The sequence below is a fragment of the Haliaeetus leucocephalus genome, unplaced genomic scaffold (genome assembly GCF_000737465.1).
Source record: "Haliaeetus leucocephalus isolate CR32 unplaced genomic scaffold, Haliaeetus_leucocephalus-4.0 Scaffold506, whole genome shotgun sequence".
NCBI lineage: Eukaryota > Metazoa > Chordata > Aves > Accipitriformes > Accipitridae > Haliaeetus > Haliaeetus leucocephalus.
This window is the reverse complement of record NW_010972942.1, coordinates 5,371,611-5,390,105: the sequence shown is the minus strand read 5'-3', so window position 1 is coordinate 5,390,105 and position 18,495 is coordinate 5,371,611. Positions and strand designations below refer to the sequence as shown.

The 18,495-nt window shown below is 36.4% G+C and overlaps 1 protein-coding gene across 2 annotated transcripts in view; it reads right to left on the bottom strand.

Annotated features, from left to right (window-relative positions):
• Nucleotides 1-18,495, bottom strand: part of STAU2 (staufen double-stranded RNA binding protein 2) — a 175,311-nt gene that overhangs the window by 78,380 nt on the left and 78,436 nt on the right. For both annotated transcript variants that reach the window (XM_010575882.1, XM_010575883.1), the window contains exons 11-12: nucleotides 16,236-16,296; nucleotides 2,269-2,576 (exon numbers count right to left, since the gene is read on the bottom strand). In XM_010575882.1, coding sequence (XP_010574184.1) covers nucleotides 2,269-2,576; nucleotides 16,236-16,296 — 369 coding nt within the window. The remainder of the gene's footprint in view (nucleotides 1-2,268; nucleotides 2,577-16,235; nucleotides 16,297-18,495) is intronic.

Here is an 18,495-nt window from a genome sequence, read left to right as displayed (position 1 = left end):
AAATTAAGTAACCACATTTTAAAGACGTCCCCTGCAGCTAAAGAAGTTTAAAAAACCCATTCAAATAAGAAAATAACATTTTTTTACATTTACAAATGAAACATCATATGAGTATTTATTGATTTTTTTAAAAATTCAAAAATACATTGTAACAGAACAGAATGTATACGTTCTTCAATGAAAGACAAAACTATGGTTATCATCCGGACCAGAATACAAATACATGCTACAATTTAAAATCATTTTGGGTCATTCAGGAAACATGAAACAAGCTAGCTGTTTGCAAATGCAGTAGTTTTCTGCTTAGTAAATATGCCTGAGAAAGTTAACCTGTAAAGAAATCGGCTTTTAAACTCTTAAACACAAAGAGCTTTCTAGGCTGAAATGGTGAAGAGACCTGTGATATGCACCTGACAGGCCACTGAGCCATTTCCCACAGAGATTCTGTTCACTGCTCCACCTCAGATGAGCCACCCAGCAGTGGCAGAGTTTCACATCAATACCAGGTTTATTCAAGCGAGGTGTTAAAAAGCATGCTAAGATGATGTAAAACCATCAGTGACATACCCAGCGGACTGATGTTAATAATCGAGATTCTCTACCAAACTGCTTGGTTTGTATCAGGGCCAAGTAAAAAGTAGTAGTCTAGTTTACGGATGAAATGGATTATATTTTTTGGCTCAAGGTAAGACCCTTTAAAAACAATTTCTACATAAGCATCTAGAATCAAAACATGAAAAAAACAGGAAAAACACAACTAATCATTTTACAGTAACCACATACTGTAGGCAAGTAGGAATCAAAACAGTAACATAAATTGTGCATCGGTTCTATGAAAATAAAGTGTTACTAGTAGACACAAGCAATCTGACAAGATGTGAAAGTGAGCAGTGAAAACTTCATGGATTGAATTTCTTTTCATCAGAATTCATCTGTTTCTACTGCAGGCAGGTAACAAATGGAACTCAGGAAAACTGAATTCCTATTAGCAGCTTAACTCTACTACAGTGAGACTTAGGCTTTTACCGTTTCTTGCATTAAGAGACATCCAAACTAATGAATCAAAAATGACATTTTAAAAATAAAGACCAAAAGAAAGCTGAACGTACACTTTAGACAGAAACAGCGTTAGGTCAAATCCACAACTGGTGATATCTGATGTATGCAAATGTAATTTAACTATGCTGCTTATGCCAACAGAACATCTGACACTATTTCTCGAGTGCTAGCAGCCTCCTTCACTTCCAACAACTGCATACTTGGTAAATTACATGGGCTGCGATGAAAAAAATCATTATCAGGCATGCAAAAGTTCTAAAAGAAACCTCCCATTTCCAGAATTTGGTTACATGATCAAATTACATATGCTAGAACACACGAAACCAACTTTTCAAATGAAACAAATTCACAACTCTGAAAAGGAAAAAACCAAACCAAAACAAAAACCTATGACAGGAAAAACAATATTTCTATATAGCTGGTCCTATTCCCCAATGGTGCAACAGAGTAAAATGAGCTACTACCCATATACATGTGTAATTTTGCATGTAATGGTGATTGGGAAGAGGCTTCCTTTTCCCTTCTTCCACACTGCAGAAAAGACTGGATGTACTACAGAGGCTGCTACTGTCCCATGAAATGTAGGGTACTTGCCATTGCTGGATACAGGTTATCAGTGCTGAAGGACTCATGTGCTGACCCAGCATGGTTCATCTTACATTCTCTAGTATTGACTGTGATGTCATAAACATTCTGCATTGCTCTGGCACCAGGTCTGCTCCTAGGCTGCACCTTCTGATGAAAACGTTCTACAGGTTACAACTAAGAGGTGCAGGGGGGAAGCTGGCTTTAACGACCCAGCCCAGAAGACAAATGCAAAGTTAAGGTGGTGCGTCAGTACCTTCTGGATCAGTTGAAGAGAGAAACCAACGCCAGAGCAGTATGTAAAGCTTCTAATGCCAAGAGGTGAAGACTCTCAAAGAAGTGCAAGTAAAAAGCATAATTTAAGCCTGTAATTATTTAAGGAGAATAAACAAAGAAGAGAAAGATGGCCTGCAGTAAGGTGAATGGAAGGAAGGAACAAAAAAGAGAAGGAGGGACATGTATATTGGTGCAGGGTTGTATCTCCTGGACCCAGAAACTGCCTTGGACACCAGCTAATTTTACAAGATAAGTTACATGCATGCCCACATTCAAGAGGGCAAGAGTGAAACCTTGATGGCAATGCTATGATTCTGGCTGAAGAGCTTCATTTTCCCCCTCCCATACCTGAAAGCCTTGAATCCTTGCCAAATACTCCAGCTGTTTTGAAGGCTGCACTGCAGAACAGGGGGAAGCAGGAGATATTCCTTTTAGACCTATGGCTTCGGCAGTTGGGGACGTTCCATTCATGAGAAGTTCCCTGGCAATCGTAGCTGTGCTATTTGTTGTAGGAGATATGCTGAAGAAAGAGCTAGAAGTCTGGCTCATTTCTTTGGACGACAAATAGCTTACAGTGGTACCAGGGGCTGATTTGTTGCGGCTTGCTTCCATCTCTTGATAAACATCAGGAGAGAGATGGAGTATTCCCTTTGGCGCTGAAAATAAAAACAAAGATCATTCTCATTATTCAAAAATGGGTTTGACGTGTAGACAATTTTAATTAACGTATTTTGCAGTGGAAAGCAAAGTAAGCATTTAGAAGCCATATCTTTTTTTTCCACAGTAACTGTAAATGAATTACATTATTTATTTAGAAACAAAGCAGATCTGAAGTGTCCCTCTTCTTCCTCTTCCCCCCCTCTTTTTAAGAAGGCACAAACCTGGGCTTGCGGCTAGTACAGAATACACAACATGAACAAATAAGGTTTGGAGATCTACAAACCACAAGGAACAGCGCTACTTCAAAATAGTAGCACAATCATTATTTCACTACAATCTTCTGCCTCCTACCTGGTACAATAATTTAGGCTGTTATTTCACAAATAACTTAAATTAGCCTATGTCAGCACTTGTTGCCACTAGAAGTAGTTCTTTTCTCTCCTACCTACAGCTGCTGTTTGTACTCTCCAGCTGCACTATTGCTTGTCCCAGCACCAGCACCTGTAGGACCATGCAGTGATGCTCATGAGAATGAGCTGTTGGAGGCAAAAGAAGGGCAGGATGGCTTCTTGTGGTAGCAGCACTGCCTCAAGTGCTGGCTTAAAGTGTTCGCTGAATTACAACGGCAGCCTGTGTTTAAATAACCTTAAATTGCCCTGCAGCCACATCGTTACTGTGATAATGACTCTTATGTGACTGACTGCTCTTCAATGAAGAGAAATTTATTATTTATTTATTTATTTATTTAGCTGCCTATATGGCATCCTATAGTTTGCAAATAGCTACTTGCCTTGGACAACATTTATACTGAACAAGGAAAGCATGTGTCATCATTAATATCAATAGGAGTTAGGGTAAACACTAAGAAGATCTAAATTTATTCATGTGAATTACTTTTAAATATTTCCAGTGACATGTAAATTAGGGATAATTTGTTTACATTTCAAATTTTTTAATATATTTTTAGAAAACATCTCAGCCCTAAACCTGCTTAAAACCAGGAGTACATACTTGATCAATTTTGCTGATATTCCTGTGCGTGGAAACGTGCAGAATTAAGGCTGAAGTTTGCTAGTTTTCATATACAATGAAGCATTTGTTGGAAACATGAGTACCCAGTTTGCTGATATAAGAGGAAAAGCTCTTTCTTATTATTAATAAATTGAAAAATGAGGTTGAAATGTGTAATTTCATATTAATAGCATATTTTAATCTTCTAGCATATATCTGAAAATAACATGGGTGAACCTGAGCCATATGGCATTTCATTCTAGGATTGATAACCCTATTTGTTAACTGATTTAGTAATCCCAAGAGAAATCAAAGGGTTCAATGCTTAATTCATTCACAGTACATATTAAATTCATCTCAAAATGTAGAATAAATTCAAAGAAGAGAAGAAAATTAATTTCCAGTTACCTAGAAAGGATTCCTCTAATCCTAATAGTATTTTAAATACAATGTCTACCACAAGGAGAACACTCAAAAAATATTACCAGTAATTAATATCCTCATTTTCAAGTACATGGTGAAAATCGAACTTCCTCACTGCTGACTCAGCAAAGTGCTTACAGGTGAATCTTTTAATTGATTTACTCACACATTTGGCTTTTAAATTAATATTGCTTTCAGAAAACTGGAACATCAGCATATACCATTCACAAAGAAGTATCTGTTATTCACCTGATTGCTCTCCCCACCTACCTTCCTGGGGCTGGGGAGCCTGGTTGGACTCTAAAGGTGTTTTACCCAGTCTTACAACTGGCTCCAAAGCCAGTGGACCCTGTGCTGAACTCTAGAGCTAAGCACAAATTCAAGAGAATGCTACTGGGAAAGATGGAGGACAGGGTCCCTAAAATTTCTTTTTCTCCATTTGGGACAATTTAGAATATAACTTTATAGATAACAACAACTGGGTAAACAAGCAGCATTATTTTATAGCACATAATGACTATATGATAAGAGTGATTTTACACCCTTTTTTCTGAGGCTCTAAGTTCCAAGGGCTATCACTGCTCATATTTTTAAATAGTCTTATACAAGAGAAAACATGAATGAAAATTAAAATAGATAATACAGATATTGACAGTTGACATTAGGTTACAAAACCGAACAGCAACAATAATATTGAGTGGCAGGTGTTCACCACCTCCTAAGATCTGCCCACTGCAAAGCTGATTTCCTATAAATATTTGAGAAACAGAAATGAAAATTGAACAAAAGGTAAAACAGTATACTTGTTTAGAAATAGTATATTAGCCCCCCAGCTCAATTTTAGAAAAACATAGTACAACATTAACTTAAAAAAAGTTTAAAGAAGTTTAAAATCAAGTCCAGTGCTGCAGATGTCTGTTCCATTGATGTAATATTACTTAAAACAAACATTTTACATGCTTTCTCAGCCATTTCACTGTTTTTACATGATCCACCCAAATATCTAACTGCTGTCTGGAACAATGGTTTGGAATACTTCCAGATTACTAAGCTTTCTAAATGTTAAAATAACTAATATGCAGCATATGATGAATAAAAAGATATTGAGCAGAGTATAGCAAATGCTCCTAAAGTACTGACTTTACTCTAATGGTGATGTTAAATTAATAATAGTACTTTTACACTTATGCAACACCTTTCTGCTAAAGACTTCAAAGTGCTTTGTAAGCAATAATTAATTTAAATCATACATAGGCTCTGAGAGGCAGATATTATATTACCATCATTGATTATCTCTGGAAACAAAGTAATGTAATATTCCAGACATTGCATTAATATAGTTGCAAGCTATTAACTTTTTATATTCAGGGCCTATGTTTCATGAAGCTTCTTACAAACTTGTTTTAAAAAGCCAATAAAAACTTGGTCTCTCTGAAAACTTCTATCAAGCATATATTAAGTGTAATTCATTATCTATTTTTAATATATTAATGAGGATTTTTTTAATATCATTCCTTACTCTTGTCTGCTTACTTCAACTCTGTTGAATTGTAGAAGAGTGTGTATATATATAATAGTTTAGTTACAGTAGTAAAGCTGTTATCACAAGACAAGGAGTGTGACATCAACAGAGTAAGTGTAAGAACAAAAGAACTCTTCAGAAATTATTGTAATTAGTCTTGAAACAAGCACTTTAATAAAAAAACATGGGAGAAAGAAATACTGTCCTCTAACACCTTTATGCATTGCAGGAGAACACTTCTAGGTGAATATTTTCATATTTTTGTTAGTCTTTCAGCTAAAAAAAATTTTGGATTTTTATGTCCACTAAATACTTATCCCATATTAACTTCACCATACTCCAAAGGTAGCACTGTAATTATTTGGAGTCACAGGATCTATAATACTACCATTTAGACCATTGCACCTTCTGCTGGACATTAACTTAGAGGTACATTCATGAAACATGTTAAAATGATTTCCATTTATATTATTTAAACCTGTGGGCAAATGTGCTACGAAAACATGCAGGCTAGCTATGCAACGTAATCACTAACATTTGAAAAACATGTCTTATTCATCCTTGGCGGTAATTGTTAGCAGTCTCTCATAATCTTCTGAAGTCTCCGAAAACTCCACACCAAAGACCTCTCTTACCTAAGAGTAAATGTCTTGATCTTCCATTGTCTAATTTTGCTGTCACATATCAGACAACTGCAAAACAGTTTAGACTCCAAGGCAAGTGTACAATTAAGATACAAAATGGCCCAACTATCCTTCACAAGCCTTCCCCTTGAAGTGTAATCTTAGTGCTTTGATTCCACTTCTTTTCATAGCAGCAGTGATAGAGGCAGTCTCCAAAAGATATGTTGGAGTGGTGTTATTTTTATCCCTAACCCTTTCTCTTTAGGGTCCCCTGGGGACCTTTCTACAAAAGGGTCCTCCACTGTCTGGACCTTCATCCCTTCTGGAGTTCATGGAAAACAAAACTAACCATCGGAGGGACTTTCTGCATGGAGAATGGGATGAGGAAGGAGAACGACTGACAATATCACCAAATATACTTGGTTTAAACCACAACTTTATTCTTTCTCAGAGAACTACAATTTTCTCCCTAGGCTCTCACCTGTCCTACAGGAAAGCTATACTTGTTGGTGCATCAGAAGCAGTGTCAGCTGGTGTATGACTCCCCCTGACACCGCTGAAGAGCACATGCTCTTCCCTGCACTACAACCAGTGATATGGGGCACCAGCATGAAGGAGTGCTTTCATGGCTTGTGTAATGATGCAAGGTAAACCATGATATAATTCTGTATATGACATGCTCATAAAGTTTAACACCCTGATATTTGAAATGACCTATCACAAAGAGAGAATCACTATTTTTGAAACTGAATGAAATACTTGATAGATAATCCACCAAAAGCTTTCTTTCAGATTATGCTACCTGTATTCACATTGAGTAAAGCCGCCGCCTCACATTGTGCTGCTTAAAGTACGTGGCAAAATCTTGTAGTAAGGCATTAAGCAGGAAAAGTTAGACCCAGGTCTAATCTTGACTTCACTATTATCTAAGTTAAAATGACAAAACCTTAAGAGACATGGAGGACTTCCACAAGCAATAATTCCTCCATAGAACTGGCAGGTTCTCAACATGCCCTAGAATATGGCCCATTAGAAATCCACTGAGAGCAAAAAAGAGAATTTACAAAACCAAATAACTATTTCAATAACAAGACTGAAAAATGTAGATATTATCATAAAAAGAAATTACTGTTTTATACTCCACTCACTGTAAAAGCCTATTTATATACTAGAATATTTTCAAATTTTGTTTTATTACCTCAGTAGGAACTCAGAAAACGCCAGCCAAACAATTGAATAGGCAAATAGTATGGCCACTGCGTTCTCAGTAATTGTCTACACACAATCTTGGCTTGAAATACCAAGATGCAATCATTACCTACTTAATACAGCTATCTGTGGTATTTCTAAGTCACCAGCTACTGCAATATTCAGACATGAAAAAATGTTTTGTCATTACACGATGTCCTTCAATCAAAAGATCTCATCTACATGACCTTAAACAAACTGATGTTATATAAAGTCACTCATTAAAATACTAGTTTATTTAACCTTAAAATAACCATGACACTGAAGTAAATACTATTTAGTTCTTCATGAAGTCAGTTCTTGATATCCTTAATTTCTATGGAACATTTTCTGTACAGCCAAATAGGAAATTGCAGTATCGCAGAATACTTAAATTGTATAAATTTCTGTAACATTTGGTGCTTAACTCATGTGAGGAAGTCCTTTGAAACCTCCCCACAGCTTTACTCCTGCTTGGGAACATAAGATTTTGGTAAAAAAAAGACTTAGTGTTGGCAGTGGGAAATTTCTACAGGATATTCTATGAAATAGACAGACAAAACACCTACACCACTATTTTTACATGATAATTTCTGCATCATAAGTTTCCAACAATAGATCAGTGTACAAGATAACCTAAGATTAAGATGAAGCAGGCTCTGAAAACAACCAACCTAAATGCAGAAGAAAGGACAGTATTCTTATCAGTAAAGATGATCAGCAAATTTGGAGCAGGAGCAAATCAAGCTAGTGAGCTGGCACATGAAGCTGCTTGTAAAAGCTAGAAGAAAGTGATTTTTGAGGGGGTAAAGCAATTAGGAGAGTGCGTAAGTGCAACCGGAGATGACCTATGCAGGCAAGACTATTCATTAACAGATTAAGAGGGGAATAAGAATTGTGATGATGAAAACAAAGGCATGACCCACACACAGAAGAGATGAAAGAATGAGCAAGTCTACTGGACAAGGATAGAGAGGTTGCTGAAGCTAAGAAGGTCAAGGGGGACATCAACAAGCACAGCATAGGTATGAGTGAAGATCAAATCAGAGGAGGAGAAAGCGGTGGGGGAGTGGAAGTCATAGGGATAAGAAGTTTGATGTAAAGGAAAGGGGATGGAGGAGAGAGTGGAGAATTAAGTCTTGGTTCTGACAGCAGTAAAGCCTCAGTTCAAGTGATTTAATTCTTCAACAACTTTATTATCCTAGACTAAGGGTGAGGTACACGGTGGCTTCCAGGTTGGGAGGAAGGGAGTAGGAAAAGACAAAAAAAGACTTCAGAAAAGTGAAAGTATTTAGAGAAACACAGTATTGAGGTTAATTGTGTGATACTGCTCCATTTGCTTGGCTGAAGACAGAAATCCAAATGCAGATAGTTTGCAGAATTACATTATTAAATCTGAATTTGAGAGTTAACATCAAAAAAGAGCTCTGTGTTGCTATTTCACATGCAGTTTTTTCCAAAAGAATAGACTAGCAACCTTGAACAAATTTAATTCACATAGGAATTTCAGGGGACCAGGAAAAGCGAAAGGATAATTTCTCTGAAATTATCTCTACCCACAGAGCTGGCTATCTGCTGTCATGGTGGTTGTTCCCTCTTTATACATTTTCTACATCAAGAGTTTAATGGTTAAGCAGTCTCCTAGAAAGCTGACTGGGGTTCCTTCTCAGCCTGAGGGCATCCAAACCACAAGCCTCACAGCCCAAGTGTATGTTTCTTACATATGCACAATCCATACTACTCAAGAACCAGGCGGCAGGCTGCTTGCAACACTTTTTTTTTTTAACCTGTGTCTAAAATATGTAGAATATAATATCTGTAAACCAGCCAGGGAACACCAGAATACATATCTGCACCTCCACTCACAAGTGCTTTAATCAACAGACAGACTACAAAGTCATGATTCCTTTAGATCACTCCTTCTCTGTGGATTTCTTGCATTTTGACAGCACCTGATTTTTTATTTTCTGTCTGCAAGTCATAATGATATTAGATACACATCTCCAAAAGGCAGCTGCTATTATCTAGATTACTCTGCACCCCATGAATACTCTCCTTCTGGTGAAGAAGAAAAACTAAATCTAAGTCTCCCAACTTTCTGTGCACGTGTTTAAAACACTAGGTACTTTAGAAATACACTCTGTACTCTAAACTCAGCAAAGAAAGCATTACATCTGAAGATGCAAAACTTGCAGTACATTAAGCACCTAATTGAGCATCTCAAAAGGGGAAACATAGGAAAAGGAGGAGGACCAATTGCAGTTGTCATCTTACACACCTGAGTTGTGCCCAAATCCCACTTACACACAAAAATGCTGATTTGGATCTTGCCACTAGTTCTCAAAACAGCAAGGAAAAAATAACCACACTCCCTTCCCTGTTTTGTTAATATGAGGTGTTTTTTAATGTTAGGTGTTTCAGAAGTTTTTTTCAACTGTTTCAAAAAATATATGCAAGAAGTATTTAATTAGTATTATTCTGGATACATTATCTCATTCTCATTGCTAGATTAAACTGAAAAAGAACACGTTAAATGACACATTAATAATGGAAAATACAGCATAGACTTCCTAGCTTCAATAACTCAGGGAAAACCAAAATTGAACAAATCTCCTCTGCTTCTAAATTTAATTTTCCTATGTCTTCAGTTAGAAAGAAAATACAGTTATCTAAGAAAGACCCTTGCTAGAAGATGGGGTGAATCCTTTTTTTTTAACAAAAAAAAATTAGCACATCAACTCAGCAGCTACAGAGGCAAGGTGTTATTTAAACATAACCAACTGCTATAAGAGACTCTAGCCAAAGTCGTGAGACATACAGAGTATAGACAAGTGGCTTAGCTGATGGAAGTGCTCCCTGAAACACACAGTAATGGTATAATGTTCACCTGACAGTATGTTTGCTAAAAAAACCCCACAAAACAAAACAAAAAAACCCAGACCAAACAGATGGAAAACTACTGTTCTGTGGCCTGTGCTTCATCAAATACATGGTGTTGTCAACCCCTCTTACTGTGGTTTCTATTCATAATGACAAATAATTCAACAAATGTTTAGCAATGTATCAATCTAACTCTTAGCAAGAGTGTATTATAATTGATGAAGTTTAGTAAGTTTGGAAGCAATTCAAAAGTGATGTCCAAGGAAACAGCAGTACTTAGTGAGCAAAAATGCATACAATCCACTGCAAATCACCTTTTAAATAAACCCAAAAGAATTACATATTTCAGCAAAATGTAACACTTATAAACTCCAATTAAAAATGTCTGAAATACAAAACAAAAACTTTGTTCCCAAACTGTAGACTTCAGTTACTGTTCATGGAAATACTGGGGTATTAAATTATCTACTGGACGTCTTCACCAAAATCCCCAGTTGAAAAATAAACATGTAGAGGACTATAAAAAGAAGTCTTTATAAAACTAGTGAGGGCCAGAACTATAAAGTTCACATACATTTTGTTTCCTCCAAAGTGAAATTGTATTACTGTGCAAAATTCCATAAATACATGATTTATTTTGCATTTATTTTCTCCCACAAAACCAGTAAAGAAACATCTAAGTAAGAATTTGACGTAACCATTCAGTTAGGGCTTACAATAACACGCATGTATTTTCCTATTTTTTATTTTTCTTATATTCTTAATCTCTTATTATTTAGGTAGATTTTTAAAAATACTAAAATACATGTTATTTATGGAAAAATGTTCAAATTTTATCATCACAGATTTAAGAAACTTCTGAATATCTATTTGCTCTTTTCTCACTGCTTTTTCTTTTTTTACTGAGAAAATTGCATGAGATCAAGTATCTTTGTTCCTTGGGAGTTCATCTGCTCCTGCTGCTCATTTACCATCTGAAATCATAATCATCTGTTGGTGACAATCTAATCATCTTCACAGTAACTAATTGTGATGTCACAAACAAATGATTATGATTTCAGGTGGTGAACAAACAGCAGGAGCAGATGTACTCTGAAGAACAAAGACTGTAAAGTCATGCATGAATCCCTAGTAATAAAATGTTAGGCAAGAAAAACAAAGAGCCTGTCCTTTACAGAGGTAGGATTGCTCTGAGTGTATTATTATTATTATTATTATTATTATTATTATTATTATTATTATTAGTTTTTCAATACTTACTTTGTGACTCCCTAAATTGCTGGAAATAGATAAAGGAAAACTATACTATGGAAAATTGAGGGTGGGGAACACATAAAAACAGTTAGGGTCATTTTTTCCTTGTTAGAATTATAATATATAAAAACACTGTTACTTTTTCCTTTTATCTTTATAAATTTTTATTCTTCATAGCTCATCTACAGCTTCTCCTAGAACACATACTGTATGATGTTTGTGATTATGCCATCCAGAAATATAAAATCAAAATATGTTCCCAAGAAAATGCACTTTGCATTAGGATTGTTTATTTGTTTAATGTTTTGTTTTTGTTGATAACTGCTGAAGTCAAATCCAGAGAGATACATGAGCATTCTGTTGACAGTAAACATCTCCTGTATGGGATGCAAATGCTAGTGGTCTGCCCACAATGTCTCAAAGTCTCTTCCAGAAGCATCAGGGAGAAAAACTCACTCAGCGTTCTTGTTATTTCATGTGTGAAAAATGTCTAAGATATCCCAAAACAAGAAACAAATAGCTTCTTGTTTCATCTTTAAGATTGTGAAATGAAGAGGAAAGCTACAGAAGTAAACCTGCGGGAAGAAGCTTTGCCAGCGAGTAGGAGGAACAGAAGTGAAGTTTGCCGCAAGGATAGCTGCAAAATAACATGATAGAGGGGAACAGGAGAAGTTAATTTTCAAGGTTATTTAATAGGGAATACTAAAAATGCATTGAGTGAGTATGTAGGAGGAGATGGACCGTAGGGTATTTCTCAGCAAAACAAACTACATAATAAGAGTACAACGAAATCTGTTCTTCAACTGTACTAAAATATATAACTGTTACGATTTTTGTTTTTGTTGTACTAAAGTATACAACTTTACTATTCCAGTTTTATTTTACAGTTTCAGATGGAAACAGTGCATTATGCATACAAAAAAGAGTGTCTGCCTGCAGAAGGAAACTGATGCACAATATGTTGTCCTAGCAGGGGACAATTTTTTTCCTGGAATAAAATTACTGGAAATCTGAATAAGAGCTGCCAAATCGTAGATGTAGCAATCCCAGAGCCTCAGATTTTTGAGACCACTGAAAGTTAGGTTTTAGGGTAACAACAAATGCAAACTGTACATTTCTTTTATAAGCAAGGATATAGAAGGGAGGAAGCTGCTCCATTTGCCCTCTTTAAAACTTCCTACAATAACGATGACACTGCAAGACTAGATTCACCTACCAACAACTGTTGTTCTTAAATATAAACTAGCATATTCATACGTGAAAGGATGTGACATTTTTGATCGCGAACAGTGGAACTTGTTCAGAACTGCTTTAAAAAAACCCCTAGACTTCACAGGAGTGTGAGAGATCATGCATGCATGTGATTTCTCTTATTCAAAAGGAGAAGACACTTTAAATTTCTTCAATTCTCCTTGACTACAAAGCTCTGAAGTCATCTGGGACTCTGGGGCTTAGGGGAAGATCAATGGGTGTGCGCAGGGAAAACTCTTAATAATACTAGTTCTTCTTCAGGATTTTTTATGCATTCCCTGTGTGGGAAACTAACACATAATATTCTGCCAGAAGCAGAGCAGGCAAAGTGCTCATAGGTAAACATGTACTGGTAGACTATTCCCCTACTAAATATTAGCACGGCATTTCAACAGGTAATCATGTCTATGAAAAACTGGTGAGAAATACCAAGTGATACTGTGTAGATCTCCAAATGCGGCAATCCCCTGACCCCAGTCATGTCCTGAAAAACAGGCCTTTTCATAGAGCCATTCAGTAGGAAGGTATCAACTGAACTTACTATCTTACTTAATTACTATCTTACTATCTTAGTGACTGAACTTACTTTTCTATCCAGGAATATGTGGTTTCTCCCTATAATTACAAATAAATGGTGTGATATTTATATGTTGAAAGGTCTACAGTATAGAAACTACTACAGTGGATTTCTATATAAAAATATACTTTAATAGAGTGCCAATCGATACAGCAGATTCATAATTCTATCAGAAAGGCCACTTTAGTTTAGAAATACCAAGAGAAGTTTCAATGAGAAACTCAAAAAGAAGACCTATCAGCAATTCATTCAGCCATGGGTGATATCAAATTAACACATTTAGAGAAGAAGAATGCATTTCTACGTCTTTCATGAATCCTGGATGTGACTGTAAGGTGAAGAAAGACTGCTCTGTCCTCTACATAACTGTTAACATATTCATTCTTCTTTTATGCCTTTATATGGAAATCACAGTTAAGCTGTAAATTTTAAAGAAAATACCGTAGAAGAGAAAGGCCTTTATGAGGTGAAGGGTTAAAAAAATCAGTAAAATATATATGCCTGTTGATAACCTTTTGGGTTCAAACCCTTCCCATTTTGCAAAAGGATAGCACAGTCCCTCTGAAATAAAAAATTATACGCTTTAATGAGCTGATTATTATTAAAGTTGCCTCTAGATTGGAAGCCTCAAAAAAGGAGTTAAGGGATTAAGCACAGTGGTCTCTGAACAGCACTGTCAGAAATAAATGCTCTATGTCTATTGACATGACAGCTACATCTCCTTTGATTTCCAATTTACTTGGAGATCAGAAGAATGGAAATGAAGGCATCTAGCAATATCTTTCGTGCATTAGAAAAGCATTCCAGAATGAAAACCTGTTTCTGTACCATGGCCTGTGGTGGCTGCAAAAAGGTCTGTGAGCAAGTCAATCTGTGAAAAATAAGTTCTTTGGTCAGCACAGGTTTAAACTATAACTTTTATTGATCTTGTCTCCTGTTGAGTGAGTTTGCCTTTGTGTTCTCCTTCTAGATTTGGATTTACATGTATAACTGCTAAAGTTTTCTTGCCAGATGAAGACTGGGAAAGGGATTGTTCTTCTTATTGGTGTAGTAGACAGTTGTGATGTCATCTATAAATATCTTTGCTACAAGACACTGCAAAGATAGGAGAGAAAAGCTAGAGGTCTTATGTGCTGTCCCAAACTCCAATATGTTAACATTGAAGATATTTCACAGGCCATGTCCTTAGAGATTTTGGCAAACAGAAATCATCTAGGAGTATTGATGAGGACTGATGATAGGGCTGGAAGGAAGCAATTAATTAGAAGTCTTAGATCCTGTAGTATCCCTCCTTTCAGGGAAACAGAATGGCACATGCTGAATCCAAGATCACAGTAAATGCTAGCAGACTTCTGTGTAAGTTGAAGCACAAATTATTCCCCAGGTCTAGTGGCTGGGAAGACCACATATGTACTGGAACACTACTGAACCCTCTTAAAACCTGCTTTTAAGACCATGTCCTTCAGACATATATAGGCAAAAAATAGAAGGTAGCTCATGTGCATGTCCGTCTCTAGTACAATCCTTAGTTGAGGGAGATAATGTTTGGGACTCTTAAGTTCAAAACTCAACACAGTTCTAGAGAAGAATCCAAAGCTCATGGAAATGTGAAGGAAGTACTATTTATATTATCTTTACCACTCTAAACAGCAAAAATGTAGTTGTAAAGTCACAAATGTCTGTCCTATTCATTACCTGTTGCAGTGAAACTGAAGTTGGTCTTCATCAACAAGGTCTCTCAGGCCTTTGTGTCTACAGACACAGCTCAAGGAAGAGACAAACTACCAGTAATGGAACCTGATCACAGTTGGGGATCTCTTGTGAAATTTTCAGCCCCTACAAGTCCATTGGACCAATTGAGATATATCTTAGCATGCTAAGTCAACTGGCTTATGTCATTGTGAGGCCATTCTCTACTATCTTCAAAAAGTCAGAGATGAGGAGAGGTGTCCAATGCCTGGAGAAAGGCATCATCATCATCATCAAAAAAGGCACACTGGTCAGCCTCACTTTAGTCCCTGGGAAAATCATGCAGTAAGTCCTCTTAAAGCCATTTGTGGGCACATAAAGGTGAAACACACAAAGCAGAAAAAAGCCATATGGAACAATAAGCATGAATTTACCAAGGATAAAAGACAGCTTCAACAACCTGATTGCCTTTTATGATAAAATGACTGGATTTATGAATGACGGGAGAGCAGTGGATGTCATTTACCTTGGCTTTAGCAAGGCTTTTGACATCATGTCTCCCACAGCATCCTTGTATCCAAGCTGTGATGTTAGAGTCTAGGTAGATGAATTACTATTTGATGAAAATCTGTTCGCATGATCAGGCTTAGAGGACAGTGGTATGCTTTGGGGCACCCAATAGCAGCCTTCCAATACCTAAGAAGAGGTTGCCAAAAAGATGGAGCCAGGCACATTACTGAGGAATGTGGCAGAAGAACAGGAGATGATATTCAAAAACAAACAGGAGATGTTCTGACTTCAATAAAAGGAAAAAAATTCAATGTGAGGATAATTAAGCATTGGAACAGGCTGCCCAGAGAAGCTATGGAATCTCCATCCTTGGAGAACTGGAAAAAAGACATAAGCAACCTTGTCTGAACTCTGTCCTGACCCTGCTCCGAGCAGGCAGTTTAGATGACCTCCTAAAATCCCTTACAACCTGAAGGATTCAATAATTCAATGAGTAAATTAAAATCTCCTTGTTCCTGCATTCGTTCATACCTACACTCACACAGAGGACACTCAGGAGTTAATTCATCTAATTGCAATAAAACCCCTAAAATATTTACAAACAGCATTTCAATTGTCTCGAAAAATCCAAATCCTACCAAGACAAAGAGAAGTTAGTATAAATATAAAATTAGAAAGCAATACTTACTGTTACTTGTTGGCTCAGGAAACCCAACATTCTGGCCGTTCCAACTCTTGTTTTCTCCAAGCTGAAACAGGTAGAAAAAGACAAATAAGTAAAGAGCAAACTACTCCTTAAACAGAACATTCATGTTTATAAATTTAGTTGAAAGATTCTAAAGAGGATGACTTGGGATTGCCACATCTGCTCACAAAACTTTGCTAACACATCCTAATTTTTGTCTAAAATAGGTTATTCGAGGAATGTACCCTTCATGAATAAACATTAACAACTATTGCCTAACACTGAAATATAAATGTTTCCCCAAGGATTAGGCTCAACTCAGTATGTTACCAAATCAGACTTAAAATCAAATGTTTTAAGCAGCTCTCCACTGAAAACATACACAGACACCAGAGAAATTACATTCTAAACCAAGAAGATCCTAATATCTGCCTATGAAAGAATGCGTAAACACTACAAAGTACTTTGGGTGTAATTTTAAAATATTTACTTGCTAGGAATCCATTTAGTTACTGAAATGGAAGCAAAAAAAGATTGCAATTTTCCATTATTTTAATATATTGACTTTTTCAAGGAAGCTAATTGTCTTCAAATTAATTTTATTATTTTTAACACTAGGTATTAGTCTGACACAGAAAAGGGGAGCAATTAACACAGAAGTTCAAAATGAGGCCATTACTGAAGTCTACACAGTAAATAAGATGGCAGTGTTCTAGATTTACATGTAAATGTGGATAAACATGGCCAAGCTTCCTCATGAACTAGGAGCCATTGACAACCAGCTCTATGGATGTGAAACAAATGATCCTTTTCAGATTTCACTGGGATTTTGCACACAAACAGAAAACCTCACAGCAGAGTAGTCTATATGCCATGACAATTTACTACTGTCTGTTACAACAGCATGGTTTTGCCATGAATCCATACTGCAGATACATAACATGATAGGAAAATCAGCACAAGCATGCTGCTAGAGTATGAGAAGAACATTTCCAACTCTCATTCCTCTTTTTTTACTGTTTATTAACTTGATCATGATGGAGAATTTAACGAGAACTCATCTATCAGTAAGTAATCCTTAGTGCTGCTGTCTCACGTGAATGCAATCTACTCTGGTTTTCTTCTCTCCAAGAGAATGAAAGTGGCAAGAAGAAACGAAAAGATGGAAACATGAAAAAATGAAGACATTACAACTCTCCTTTCTCATCCATAGAGCTAAAATTCTGATAGCTGCAAAAAGTCTCCCAGGGCACTTTCAAATTGCTCTCCTCAGGGCTCTGCACAACCATGACTGATTTTTTCCAGGAACAGGATTAGCTCAGAAAAGAGCAGAGCCTTTTTTTACATTACCTGGATTACCTGTTTACCTGTGCTGCCATCAACACCATGCATGGCTCTTGTAACACTCTTAGGTCTTCATTAAAACAATGAATATAGGCACATTTTATGCACCGGGGTTAAGGAAAAAACACTGAATTTGGTTTTGCACTCTTTTTAAGGTAGGAGGAAGGGGATGAAAGGACTCGGGGAAGGGGGGCAGGAGAAAGAGAAGTTGCCTTTTTTAAAAGCATCAAAAACAACACAAGTGAAAATTGTACATTTAGATGCCAACCTGATACATCAGCTAATCTACATTGGGGCCCATTTTGATTCAAAGAGAGATACAAGTGTCTTCTCATGGTACATCTTTACTATGCAATTTATATGGAAGGCATTTCACAATGCTCAAATTGGTAGAGATATAAGGGCTATTTTCCCTCTTCTCCAGCACAGTTTAGTTTGAGAATTCAAATGCTTTCATCTACACAAACTAACTTGTGTATCTGCAAATATGTTCAGTCTGCTGTATACAGAAGATAAAGCCAGATGTTCTAGATATTTTATGTCCTTAACCCCAACAAAGCTATAAAAATTTGTTCTATGATCTTGAATACTGCCGCTACATAAAATTTGAGTAGTTCACATCTTTTGCATACAGTATCATGTTTGCTCATTGTGTTCAGAATAATATTAGGCCATTGTATGCTATTCTATCAATTCAAAGATACCTACATCTGCAAGTATGTAATTAAACCTGTTTTTTTAAAGACAATACACTTGTAAGCAATAATTTAATAAATGTAGGGAAACAAAGCAGCAGTGCGCCTTTTTAGCCACTCAATTTTTTTTAAGGATTTCAATGTAACCACAAATTTCCACTGTGTAGAGCTCTCCAAAGCAACTATGTTGTGGGTTGAATTTTTTCAGGCTTTATCTCTGAAAA